The sequence below is a fragment of the Pimephales promelas genome, chromosome 23, assembly GCF_988280905.1.
Source record: "Pimephales promelas chromosome 23, fPimPro1.hap1.1, whole genome shotgun sequence".
NCBI classification, from domain to species: Eukaryota; Metazoa; Chordata; class Actinopteri; order Cypriniformes; family Leuciscidae; genus Pimephales; species Pimephales promelas.
In genome coordinates, this window is record NC_142791.1 from 25,938,852 (window position 1) to 25,952,583 (window position 13,732).

At 43.3% G+C, this 13,732-nt stretch overlaps 1 protein-coding gene across 2 annotated transcripts; it reads left to right on the plus strand.

Moving 5' to 3' along the window:
• Nucleotides 1-2: 2 nt before the first annotated feature.
• ckmt2a (creatine kinase, mitochondrial 2a (sarcomeric)) lies at nt 3-5,882 on the plus strand. 2 transcript variants are annotated; one of them, XM_039675378.2, is made up of 10 exons: nt 3-67; nt 1,283-1,467; nt 3,241-3,439; nt 3,747-3,842; nt 3,930-4,151; nt 4,312-4,397; nt 4,957-5,080; nt 5,219-5,353; nt 5,439-5,564; nt 5,642-5,882. In XM_039675378.2, exons 2-10 carry the CDS (start codon nt 1,325-1,327, stop codon nt 5,756-5,758), a joined length of 1,248 nt encoding a protein of 415 aa, XP_039531312.1. In that variant the 5' UTR covers nt 3-67; nt 1,283-1,324; the 3' UTR covers nt 5,759-5,882. The 2 variants fall into 2 exon arrangements, with proteins under 2 accessions (XP_039531312.1, XP_039531314.1); XM_039675380.2 differs by lacking the exon at nt 4,312-4,397 and adding an exon at nt 4,539-4,624.
• Nucleotides 5,883-13,732: the final 7,850 nt, after the last annotated feature.

Consider the following 13,732-nt stretch of genomic DNA (forward strand, 5'->3'; position numbering starts at 1 on the left):
GCGCCAGCCTCACCCACAGACTGTGTGCTTTCTGACACAGCCTACTGTAACAGAGGAGACTCTTCAGGTAAAAATCTCTTCTACTACTTAATCATAAAAAAAAAATACTCGAATCTAAATCCAGAGAGAACTAAAGCTAAGTTTGAGAATAAGGAATTCTGTTGACTGGTAAGCAATAGTTTTCATTGATTTCGTTTTTTTTGCTTGCAGTGTAAATTTAATCGATGTTTTGATTCATTTTAAAACTTGACTGTAAAATACATTGCAGATACCCATACGGCACAGGCTACTTTTTCAACAAGAGGCATTTAGTGGAATCATCTTTAAGGACATTATACAGTTGTTCTAGCATCTTACATTTATGCTTTTATCCAAAGCAACTTACAGATGCCATTCACCAAAGAGCCAACAATATATATGCCAGGTTTATCAGACAACTAACCCAGCTATAGCTATCAAACCCTAACAGCTAGATTATTATTTAATGGTGTTCTCCAAACATTATAGACTAATCCTTGAGTTAAAAGCCTAATAATCCCCCACAACTCCGCCAAGAGATTGACCTTAAAGCATGGTGGAGAGCTGATGGACCACCTGTTCAGAAGTATCACAAGAGTGTTCATGGTTTTGCTGTTTTATGTAGATCTGAGTTCAGGCTGCCAGATTCTAGTCGGGTCTTGTGTACGCTTGTGTGACCGGTTCAGAATGTCACGGCTGAGCACGAGGCCCCCGGATAGACCGATGCCAGTTGGGGCTTCGTTCCAAACACTTCATGTAGTGTGCTAGTCTATTAATAACACTTTCACTTTCCCAGTAGTGTCAACAGGGTTGGATTTGTCAATGATGTCACCAACTGTTAAAGTTTAAGAATCTCCCTTAGATAGATGAACCTATATAGATTGACAAATGCTCTTGATATCTGAGGGATTGTCTTTAGTGTGGCTTGGTTCTCTTTTACAAAATATGACAATCATATTTGGCTTGACCACTAAACTATGCCCTGTATTTAAGAATATTCTTGGGACCATTATACAAGTTTTAGTAATGGACGAGTGAGTCTTTAAGATTCAACATGTAACCAATGGAACCAGCTCTCCTAAATAGATGTCAGGAAGTATTAATAAACCAGTCTCTTGATAAGGTAACCAGTCACAAACCAGTAAGTTTTTTTAAATCAAGGTGACACTTTTCACCTTAGGCCACCATTTGTATGCTGATAGTCTGCAATTAACTATTCATTGCTATGATCCTTCTGAAAACCTTGCCACTCTTGTTCTTCCAGTGCTGACCCGTCTGAACTTTTTTGATAAGAAACGGTGTGAAGATGGCAAGCTCATTCGCCAAGATGATGTCGAGCCGTGGCTTGCTCATGGCGAGCATTGGAGCCGGTGCGATGGCAACTGGTTATCTATTGAGTGACAGTGCTGCCATCTCGGCAGAACAGAGGAGGAAACTATACCCTCCGAGGTAAGCACTAGGAGTGGTGAATTCAATTATATCCCATTGATAATACTGCATGGAATATAGCAAGTCATTGTATAATAAATATCTAGACTCTTGCTTGCTTTATTTGTCACTTAAGAGATGCACCGAACTCAAACAGAGTTAACTTGCACCTGTTCTGTGATGGAAAAAAATGTGATCAGGCATAGAGGTCATGATGTACTGAAGTGCCAAATGTTAACTAAGTGAAAGGTAAATGGGTGGGAACATGACACTTAAGTAGCTTATGTCCTTTTCCACACATCACACTCCTCCACACTAATAGATGCCAAAGATCAAATCAGATCAGCTGACCAAGAGGGAAGTTTCTTGAAGGAACCTACTGTGAAGCGAGTTGGTCTTTTAGTTTGACCAAAACACCCTGATTCATACCTTAACCTTCAACTGAGAAACTAGATGAACTGTTTCTGATTAGTCAGTCTCTTGTCACAGTCCTAAAGGCCTTATGTAGTCCCGCTCCTTTTCAGTGCTGTGCTCGTTGTGTTCTGTTTTCCGGTTTGAACCGAACCGTTGAATGAACTGTTTGTTTCAAAAAATGTCCCGGTCCACTGACATTTTTATATCATCCTCTTCAAACATAGCAATGCCGTATAAGGACAGTAGATTTGGGATTTAGGCCAAGTTCACAAGAAGTCCATCTGCTTCAAATGCCACTCCCAGACTTTGTGATCCTCTAAGTCCACACTGACATAATCCTGCATATACTTTCGGGTAGTAATCCCACTATAAAGTCTGCACTAGTGTAGTCTCGTGATACGACTGAATTATCACCAAGTGTGCCGTTTGAGCCAGGGCCAAAGACTAGGGGTGTGCCTGAAGCCTAAATCCGTATTCAGAAAAGCATGGAAAATTCTACGGAGCCCCTAAAGGGACATGGTTAGGCTTGCTGAGGTAGCCTGTTACAGTACAGCAGATTTCACTTTCCACATGAAGAGAGTAAGGAGAGATGAGTGACGGGACGATGGGAAATGATTTGCAGATTGTGAGCGCCACTGACAAATATCTAATCTTGTAAAATGTGTGGTAATTACAGCCACTGCCTATTCGCAGAGTACTTGTGATCGAGTTTCTCGAAGGGAAAGTAAAAAGCTAGTATGCAATCAGAAGGGATTCAATACCCCACATATTAATAGCGACTCCCTGATGCCCGCAAATTCTATACAATATAATTAACAAGATTGCTTCACAACAAACTCTAATTTCTACAAGAATACCATGGCTGCCTAGCCTGACGCCATCATACTCAGATGCTAGTCAGAATGTAAGTCTGAATCTGTGATCATGGGGCGTTTCATACGGACCAGGAAAGAAAATGCCTCTGCACTCAATCGGATGGGCAAATGCCTTGATTGTGGTTCTCTGTTCCTCTTTTAAAATGAATGCACCGTCTAAATCTTCTATAACAGACGCGATGGCTGAATCTACACATCTCGGTTCTCCAGCGGCGGCCAATCTTTGTCGTAAACGAATTCAACGCAAGCGCTATTTGGTGACGTGGAGGATTACGTTACGTTTGATCACCTGTCCATCATCGTATAAAGCCTGCCCTGACAATTTGATTAGTCTGAACAGCTGTGTTTCGGGCACACTTGCTTCACAACGGATCAAGTCCAGAACGAACTTCCCATCCTCAAATGTTGTGGGTGGGGCTAAGCTTGGCTGGCATCCAGGCTAATGGCCATAAACTTGACTAAAGACAGCACATGACTCAAGATGTGACAATGTGTTTCTCGACAGTGCTGACTTCCCTGACCTTCGCAAACACAACAACTGTATGTCCAGTGCACTGACCCCTGCCATCTATGCCAGGCTGAGGGACAAGGTTACCCCAAATAACTGGACTCTTGACCAGTGCATTCAGACTGGTGTGGACAACCCCGGTCATCCCTTCATCAAGACAGTTGGTATGGTTGCTGGTGACGAGGAGAGCTATGAGGTACAGCAATACATTCAAAAGCTTCTCTTCTCAAGAAAGTTTAGTTCAACCCTTGCTGAAAAGACCAGCTGGTCAACAGCATGTATTGTATTTGGTTTCTTAAATTTTGCTGGTGAATGTTATGACTATGTTGGTCTGCTACATTGACCAGCACCAAACCACGACTAAACAACATAAACAAGCATGACCAAGTCAAATTCATTATTGTATAAACTGGTCTTTTCTAAAAGATCTGATTTTTCCTCTCCCCTTTTAATGTCTTGCAAACTAATTAGGAGAGACAACACCCTTGACTTCTCTGTTGCAGGTGTTTGCTGAAATCTTTGACCCTGTAATCAAGGATAGACACAATGGCTATGACCCAAAGACTATGAAGCATCCCACTGACCTGGATGCCTCCAAGGTGCAAATCCTTTTTATTTCATCATGTAAAATGAGTTTCTCAGAGTTCGATTTGATTCTACTATCTTCCTGGTTGTTTATCTTGCAGATCCACTCAGGCGTATTTGACGAACACTACGTCTTGTCCTCCCGTGTGCGCACAGGCCGCAGCATCCGTGGCCTCAGCCTTCCCCCTGCCTGCAGCCGCTCTGAGCGACGTGAAGTGGAAAGAGTGACTGTCCAGGCCTTGGCTGGCCTAAAAGGAGACCTCTCTGGACGTTACTACAGTCTGACTGAAATGACTGATGCTGAGCAGCAACAACTTATTGATGTGAGTTGCTTCCTTTAAGTTCTTTCAGTCATGGAATATTTTTTGGTTCCGGGAACTTCCGACTGGGTCCTTGGTTTGGTTGATAATATGATTGGGTTTGAAGGAGTTGCATCCACACATCATGATTCTGAACTCTTCATTTCATGCTGCCATGGCTTAGGAGCATTTTCTCTTTGACAAGCCAGTGTCTCCTTTGCTCACTGCAGCTGGGATGGCCAGGGATTGGCCAGATGGTCGTGGGATCTGGTAAGACTAGAGTGAGAGAGAAGAAGCCATGGTAGCACAGCCCTAACAGTCCCCACTCTTCCCCAAGTCTTTTTATAGGTTGCATTTTCCCCTTATTCTGCTCTACTTCTCCAGTTCCATCTACCTTTCATTTTTCTGTAGGACCACTTCCTGTTTGACAAACCTGTGTCCCCCTTGTTGACTTGTGCCTTTATGGCCCGTGACTGGCCAGATGCAAGAGGCATCTGGTATGGCTTTAAGAAGTTCTTAGCATGACTTGATCACCATTTGTGTAGCTAACAAGATAAGTCACATGAGATATATATATATAAAATTCCCAATTTTGCCTGCAAGTAAAGAAGTGTCTTCAGATAAACCAAAGCTTAAATTCAATGTAAGATTAAAATGCATGTCATGGAACACTATTGCAAAATGCTCTTGACTTCATAAAGCATGAATGACTTAATGGCATGACTGACAGTACAGTAAAAATCATCCATGTGCAATACATGGGTCCTAAATGACATTTTGGTTTTGAGCAAGCTCATTCTTGTCTCTTAAACATCCAATCATTTGCAAGGCATAACAATGAGAAGACCTTCTTAATATGGATCAATGAGGAAGACCACACCCGTGTCATCTCCATGGAGAAGGGTGGCAACATGAAAAGGGTGTTTGAGAGGTTCTGCAGAGGACTCAAACAGGTAAAACCACACCACCTTCATACTTGTCCATTAACCAAGCTGCCTGCTCAAGAATGTATCTAGAGCTGTATATTTGAAATCTGTAAAATTGTCCAGTAAGGTTAATCGTCTTACATCGGCTGCTTCTCTGTTGGACAGGTGGAACAATTGATTAAGGAGAGAGGCTGGGAGTTCATGTGGAACGAAAATCTTGGTTACATACTGACTTGCCCATCCAACCTGGGCACTGGCCTCAGGGCTGGCGTACACGTCCGCTTGCCAAAGCTCAGCAAGGTAACAGTAATTACTAGCTTTATCTTATAGATGAAAGGTGGAGTATTGAATGGCGGAAACCTGTCTAATAAACAATTTCCTGTAGGACCCTCGTTTTAACAAGATTCTGGATAACTTGCGGCTTCAGAAGCGTGGCACCGGAGGTGTGGACACAGCTGCGGTTGGTGACACTTTCGACATCTCAAACCTTGACCGCCTGGGCAAATCTGAGGTAGTTCATTCAAGCCAGTGGGCTAACAGAGATTTACATGCATAAGACTCTGGTTTAACTCTACTTTTCTTTACCAGGTGGAACTGGTTCAGATGGTCATCGATGGCGTCAACTACCTTATCGAGTGTGAGAAGAAGCTGGAGAGGGGCCAGGATATCAAGATCCCCGCCCCCATCCAACATTTTAAGAAGTGAGCAACATTCTCCTGATGAAGGTTGGATCCATACAGCAAAGAGAAACATGGACACTCCTTCCACCAATCCCAGAACTTGAAGGTCTTATATGTATAGAAAACTCAATAAAATGAACCCTAAAACTATGGATTCTTTTTAATCTCTTATCTCAACCACTAACATCATGTGCACACAGCAACCAATTGCTAGAACTCTGCTATTACAATCAACAAAGACGATTTACTTGATAGCGGCGTATAGCTTCTTGTCGTGTTGCTTGCTTTGCAGTGTAGACTGACTCTTATATTGCTGCCAGAAGCTTTTTACTCTTAAGTATTTAGCAGCAGGATGTTACTAACTAGGTGAACACAATTGCTCAGCTATCACAGACATGGGTGTATCATAACAACACTGAGCTAAGATTATAGATTGTAAATTGATTGTAGATTGATTCTCATTTATAAATTGTTGGGTACCATCCAACATTTGATCTTACATTCATTTCTCAAATGCGCATACATGTGATTTGGAGAAAGAACTTACATGCACAAGACTCTCTTACAGATGTGAAATCTATAAATCGCAAATGATCTTGAATCTGAGTGCAGCTGAATGGTTTCAGTTCTCCGCCTGCAAGTTCTTGGCAAGTTCCTCCTTCATACATCTGCTTAGACTCTGACATGGTGGTAAACACTTTTTCACATAAAAGACCGTTTTTATAAATCTAAAAATATGACTGGACTGGATTTTAGCGAATGCACACTTTAAAGGGATACTCCAATTTTTTTTGGAAATGCGCTCATTTTACAACTTCCCCAGAGTTAAACTGAGTTTTACCTTTTTTGAATCCATTCAGCCGATCTCCGGTTCTGGCGGTACCACTTTTAGCATAGCTTAGCATACATCATTGAAGTGCACAAGACCATTAGCATTTCTCCCTAAAAAATTACCTTATTCTGTAGTTACATCATGCACTAAGACAGACGTAAAATGTAAAGTTGAGATTTTCTAGGCTGATATGACTAGGAACTATACTCTCATTCCTGCGTAATAATCAGGAAACTTCACTGTCGTACCATGAGTGCAGCAGGCGCGATGACTACACAAACTTAGTCCTGGTCACGTTGGAAGCTGGGCACTATTTTCAGGCGCTGCGTCATAACATCACGCCTGCTGCACTAACTAAAAGTGGTACCGCCAGAACCAAAGATCGGCTGAATGGATTCAAAAAAGGTAAAACTCGACAGTTTAACTTTGGGGGAGTTTTAAAATGAGCGTATTTCTAAAAAGTGGAGTATCCCTTTAAGATTAAATCTTTAACATTGTATAAATAAGGCCCCCAGTGTCCAGGCACATGCATTACACTGATCAAACCAAGACTCTTTTCTTGAAGATTTCTTAATAAATCTGGGGTCTGACTTAATACAACGTCACCATCGCTAAGTGTAGTTATTCATCTGAGGCACTGATGCAATTAAAAATAATCATATTTATTCCCCTCTATGTATAGACAGTGTTTGTGCAAACATAGTCTTTCGTCATTAGTAAAGTGCTGAAGGATCCATTTTGACAGAACCCTCTTCACATGGTTTAAACTGTAATTAATTTAACACCAGACAGGCAGACACTGGCCTCTTGTTAGACTAATCCAGTGGGGCTAATTTCTCTACTTAGAGCTGCTTAGTGACGTATCTAGTAATGCTAATCTTGGTTCTATACTTAAGAGAAAAGCGGGTTAGGGGTGAATATGTGTGCGCTTCTACAAAATGCTGGCTGTGAAACAGAGGGGTAGTTTTACAAGTCCTTTAGTCTTCATGAAACCAAACTCCATATGTAGCCAATGATAATCCTTTTTTTTTTTTTAAAAATTCATCACTGTACTTTGAAACCACTTTTTGTTTGAGCAGGATAATGTTAAACCATATAAAAACCTTGTTATTTGAGAAAATTGTCAATAGGTTCAATTATCTAATGCACCTTATAATATACACCCGAAACACGTAAACTTCTATGAAAATAAATATATTGTAAGGGAATTTGCTCAAATTGACCCGTTTACCTTCAATATTTTAATCCATATTCTCCACAGTGGCTGCGTTCGGAATCGCATACTTCCCTACTATATAGTAGGGGAAAAGAGTAGGCGAGCAAAAAAGTACGTTCGAATCCTCAGTATTCATAAAAGAGTAGGCGAGAATTAAGAATTAGCTGGCTCAGACGCCTCAGTCTGCTTGCCGCCGAATGCGCCCTCCTGCGACTTCCACCCCCTCCCGCCCGGCCCCAGCAGCACCGGGCCGTTCCGTGGAGGTGGTCGCAGGGAGACGCCCCTGCCCGTACCAGCCCTGCAGCCCAGCTGTATGCAAGGCTATGCGGCGCTCCCGTTACGGGCCGCTCAGATATGGCTTGCAGTTCTTTCAGGGAGTGGTTGCAGGCCCACTCCTTCCCTCGGTGGAGGGCTGGGGGAGAATCTTTTCTCCACAGAGCTGCATTCCATCCCTGAGCACACAGAGCAGGACGGCAACGCCCCTGTGCCTCGCCACTCTTGTCCTCTTCTGTCTCTGAGGGTGCGGATGGCAGTTTGCGTCGTCTCCGGACCACACGACTCTCATCCCCCTCTATCGCCAGACCTGCACGCATTCTCCGTTGACGAAGCGTGCCTGGAATTCGGGCCGGCCTACTTTCACGTGATCCTGAGACCCCGGCCTGGATATGTGCCCAAGGTTCTTACCACACCCTTCCGGGACCAGGTGGTGAAACTGCAAGCACTGCCCCTGGAGGGGGCAGACCCAGCCTTGGCACTGCTCTGTCCAGTACGCGCCCTCCGTGCTTACGTAGAACGCGGCGTTTAAGGAACTCAGACCAGCTCTTTGTCTGTTACGGTGGGAGCCAGAAGGGAAGGGCTCTCTCAAAGCAGAGGTTGTCTCACTGGATAGTGGACACCATTGCTTTGGCTTACCAGCAGCAAGGTCGACCGTGCCCCCTTGGTGTGACAGCCCACTCCACTCGGAGTGTGGCTTCCTCTTGGGCTCTAGCGCATGGCGCCTCGCTAGCAGAGATCTGCAGAGCTGCAGGCTGGGCGACACCCAACTCATTCGGTGTCTTCGCTTGCTCGCCATTCCACTCCACGGATTTGATAAGTGCGATTAGTCCTCAGCTGAGCCTTCTATTGAAGCCCTGAGTTCCTCCAGCACTGTTGATGCTGGCGCCAGTGTCTTGCCTGGACGTCGGCTCGGTGCCTCCGTGTGCATGGTTCCTGCTAGTAACCTCCACATGTGTATTTTCCACTGAAAGCCTTTCTGAGCATGTGTCTTCCCTCGGCAAGCCACCTTGCCACCCCTGGAGTTAAAATTCTAGCCACCATACGGGTTGGTGACTCCAGTGTTCCTCCATATGCAGCCCCCTTGCATATGGGATATGTGTATTCTTTAGTCCTCCCTACGGGCAGGCATACTGTGGCATATTTCCTTTGAGATATGCACCCCAGATATTGAGATATTTATAATGGCATAAATGCTACGTGGGATCTCAATATCTCGGTTCTGGAAGGGTCTAGAGCCTCCATTTTTGCACTCAAGTCTAAGTCTCATGGCCCTCCATCAGAATCCAGAGTTTTGAGAAGATTGGAGAAACTCAAAATTTCGACCCAAAAAAAAAACGACAGTGGGACCACTTTCGTTTTTTATTTTTTTTCGGGGCGAGAAATTAAGTTTCTCCAATCTTCTCAAAACTCTGGATTGTGATAGAGGGCCATGAGACTTCAACTTGAGTGCAAAAATGGAGGCTCTAGATCCTTTCAGAGCCTAGATATTGAGATCCCACATAGCATTTATGGCATTATAAATATCTCAATATCTCAGCTCTGGAAGGGTCTAGAGCCTCCATTTTTGCACTCAGGTCTAAGTCTCATGGCCCTCTATCAGAATCCAGATTTTCAAGAAGATCAGAGAAAATCAAAATTTCGATCAAAAAAAAAAAAAAAAACGACAGTGGTACCCCTTTCGTTTTTTTTTTCCAGGCAAGAAATTAAGTTTCTCCAATCTTCTCAAAACTCTAGATTCTGATAAAGGGCCATGATACTTGAAATATGTGAAAGTATGTATAGGCCAAACCAGATGTTATCAGAATCCCGATATTGACACGGATCCATCACAACATGTCTTCATATTAGGGACTGAAGTGAGTGTTGGCAGTCAGGTGCTGGAGGAGTGGAGGAACGGATAAGAAGAGGACCCAATCAGCGCCAACACGCACTCATCCACATAAACACTGCTGGGCCAACATGACATCATGACTTTTGCGTAAACATATACGCCACTTTCGAGTCAGGTGGCGTGTTATCTCCACGCATTTTGAGCTATCCGCGTGTATGCGTATGTCTACGCCATTAACATCCGCGTCATTCCGCGTGTCTGAACACGCAGTCAAATCTCCAGTCATAAATGCCATTAACCCCAGTGACGGTTAGGTTTAGGGACGGGGTTGAGGTAAGTCATATCTTTTTTTTACCTAGGATGGTAAGGGAACAGTCATAAATGCCATTAACCCCAGTGACGGTTAGGTTTAGGGACGGGGTTGAGGTAAGTCATATATTTATATAACGTTAAGTCAACGGCGTTCATAAACACGCTGAAAGGCGATTATGCGTCTTGATAGCACGCCAAAAATGGAAATACGAATTAGCGTGTCATACACACGCTACTTCATGAGATCAGTCTGGCTGGGCTTATTACACACAGCACTGATCTGGCACTGCACTACTGTGTACTGGACCAGACAGCAGGTGCACACGCACAAAACACACACACACACACACACACACACACCACAGTCAGTGTGTGAATCTCAACAAAACCAGATCCTGGTCACACTTCACCCCAAAATATAAAGCAGGAAATATAAAGACTTAGACCTGAGTGCAAAAATGGAGCCTCTAGACCCTTCCAGAGCTGAGATATTGAGATATTTATAATGGCATAAATGCGACGTGGGATCTCAATATATCGGCTCTGGAAGGGTCTAGAGCCTCAGTTTTTGCACTCAGGTCTAAGTCTCATGGCTCTCTATCAGAATCCAGAGTTTCAAGAAGATCAGAGAAACAAAAAATTTGGACCAAAAAAAAAACGACAGTGGTACCCCTTTTTTTTTTCGGGGTGAGAAATTAAGTTTCTCCAATCTTCTCAAAACTCTGGATTCTGATGGAGGGCCATGAGACTTAAACTTCAGTGCAAAAATGGAGGCTCTAGATCCTTCCAGAGCCGAGATATTGAGATCCCACGTAGCATTTATGGCATCATAAATATCTCAATATCTCAGCTCTGGAAGGGTCTAGAGCCTCAATTTTTGCACTCAAGTCTAAGTCTCATGGCCCTCTATCAGAATCTAGATTTTCAAGAAGATCAGAGAAAATCAAAATTTCGACTAAAAAAAAAAAACGACAGTGGTACCCCTTTCGTTTTTTTTTTTCCGGGCGAGAAATTAAGTTTCTCCAATCTTCACAAAACTCTGGATTCTGATAGAGGGCCATGAGACTTAGACTTGAGTGCAAAACTGGAGGCTCTAGACCCTTCCAGAGCCGAGATATTGAGACCCCGCGTAGCATTTATGGCATTATAAATAATCTCAATATCTCAGCTCTGGAAGGGTCTATAGCCTCCATTTTTGCACTCCATTTTTGCACTCAAGTCTAAGTCTCATGGCCCTCTATCAGAATCCAGATTTTCAAGAAGAGCAGAGAAAATCAAAATTTCTACCAAAAAAAAAAAAAAAACGACAGTGGTACCCCTTTCGGTTTTTTTTTCTGGGCGAGAAATTAAGTTTATCCAATCTTCTCACAACTCTGGATTCTGATAGAGGGCCATGAGACTTAGAACTGTGTGCAAAAATGGAGGCTCTAGCCCCTTCCAGAGCTGAGATATGTAAAAGGATGTATAGGCCAAACCAGGTGTTATCAGAATCCTGATATTGACACGGATCCATCACAATATGTCTTCATATTAGGGACTGAAGTGAGTGTTGGCAGTCAGGTGCTGGAGGAGTGGAGGAACGGATAAGAAGAGGACCCAATCAGCGCCAACACACACTCATCCACATAAACACTGCTGGGCTTATTACACACAGCACTGATCTGGCACTGCACTACTGTGTACTAGACCAGACAGAAGGTGCACAAGCACAAATACACAAATACACACACACACACACCACAGTCAGTGTGTGAATCTCAACAAAACCAGATCCCGGTCACACTTCACCCCAAAATATAAAGCAGGAAATATAAAGACTTACACCTGAGTGCAAAAATGGAGCCTCTAGACCCTTCCAGAGCCGAGATATTGAGATGTTTATAATGCCATAAATGCTGCGTGGGATCTCAATATCTCGGCTCTGGAAGGGTCTAGAGCCTCCATTTTTGCACTAAAGTCTAAGTCTCATGGCCCTCTATGAGAATCCAGAGTTTCAAGAAGATCAGAGAAACTCAAAATTTGGGAAAAAAAAAAAAAAACGAACCTTTCGGTTTTTTTGGGGGGGGGCGAGAAATTAAGTTTCTCCAATCTTCTCAAAACTCTGGATTTTGATGGAGGGCCATGAGACTTAGACCTGAGTGCAAAAATGGAGGCTCTAGACCCTTTCAGAGCCAAGATGTTGAGATCCCACGTAGCATTTATGCCATTATAAACATCTCAATATCTCGGCTCTGGAAGGGTCTAGAGCCTCCATTGCACTCAGGTCTAAGTCTCATGGCCCTCAATCAGAATCCAAATTTTCAAGAAGATCAGAGAAAATCAAAATTTCGACCAAAAAAAAAACCGACAGTGGTACCCCTTTCGTTTTTTTTTTCCGGGCGAGAAATTAAGTTTCTCCAATCTTCCCAAAACTCTAGATTCTGATAGAGGGCCTTGAGACTTAGAACTGTGTGCAAAAATGGAGGCTCTAGACCCTTCCAGAGCTGAGATATGTGAAAGTATGTATAGGCCAAACCAGGTGTTATCAGAATCCCGATATTGACACGGATTTATCACAGCATGTCTTCATATTTGAGACTGAAGTGAGTGTTGGCAGTCAGGTGCTGGAGGAGTGGAGGAACGGATAAGAAGAGGACCCAATCAGCGCCAACACGCACTCATCCACATAAACACTGCTGGGCTTATTACACACAGCACTGATCTGGCACTGCACTACTATGTACTGGACCAGACAGCAGGTGCACACGCACAAACACACACATACAAACACACACACACACACACACTACAGTCAGTGTGTGAATCTCAATGAAACCAGATCCTGGTCACACTTCACCCCAAAATATAAAGCAGGAAATATAAAGAATTAGACCGTAGTGCAAAAATGGAGCCTCTAGACCCTTCCAGAGCTGAGATATTGAGATATTTATAATGCCATAAATGCTACGTGGGATCTCAATATCTCGGCTCTGGAAGCGTCTAGAGCCTACCTTTTGACACTCAAGTCTAAGTCTCATGGCCCTCCATCAGAATCCAGAGTTTTGAGAAGATCAGAGAAACTTAATTTTTCGTCCAAAAAAAAAAAAACGAAAGGGGTACCACTGTTGTTGTTTTTTTCGGGTAAAATTTTTGAGTTTCGATATCTCAGCTCTGGAAGGGGCTAGAGCCTCCATTTTCCACTCAGGTCTAAGTCTCATGGCCCTCTATCAGAATCCAGCGTTTTTGAGATGATTAGAGAAACGTAATTTTTCGCTTGAAAAAAACCCCGAAGGGGTACCACTGTCGTTTTTTTTTTTCGGGTCGAATTTTTGAGTTTCGATATCTCAGCTCTGGAAGGGTCTAGAACCTCCATTTTTTCACTCAGGTTTAAGTCTCATGGCCCTCTATCAGAATCCAGAGTTTTGAGAAGATTGGAGAAAGTTAATTTTTCGCCCAAAAAAAAAAAAACGAAAGGGGTACCACTGTCGTTTTTTTTTTTCGGGTCGAATTTTTGAGTTTCGATATCTCAGCTCTGGAAGGGTCTAGAGCCTCC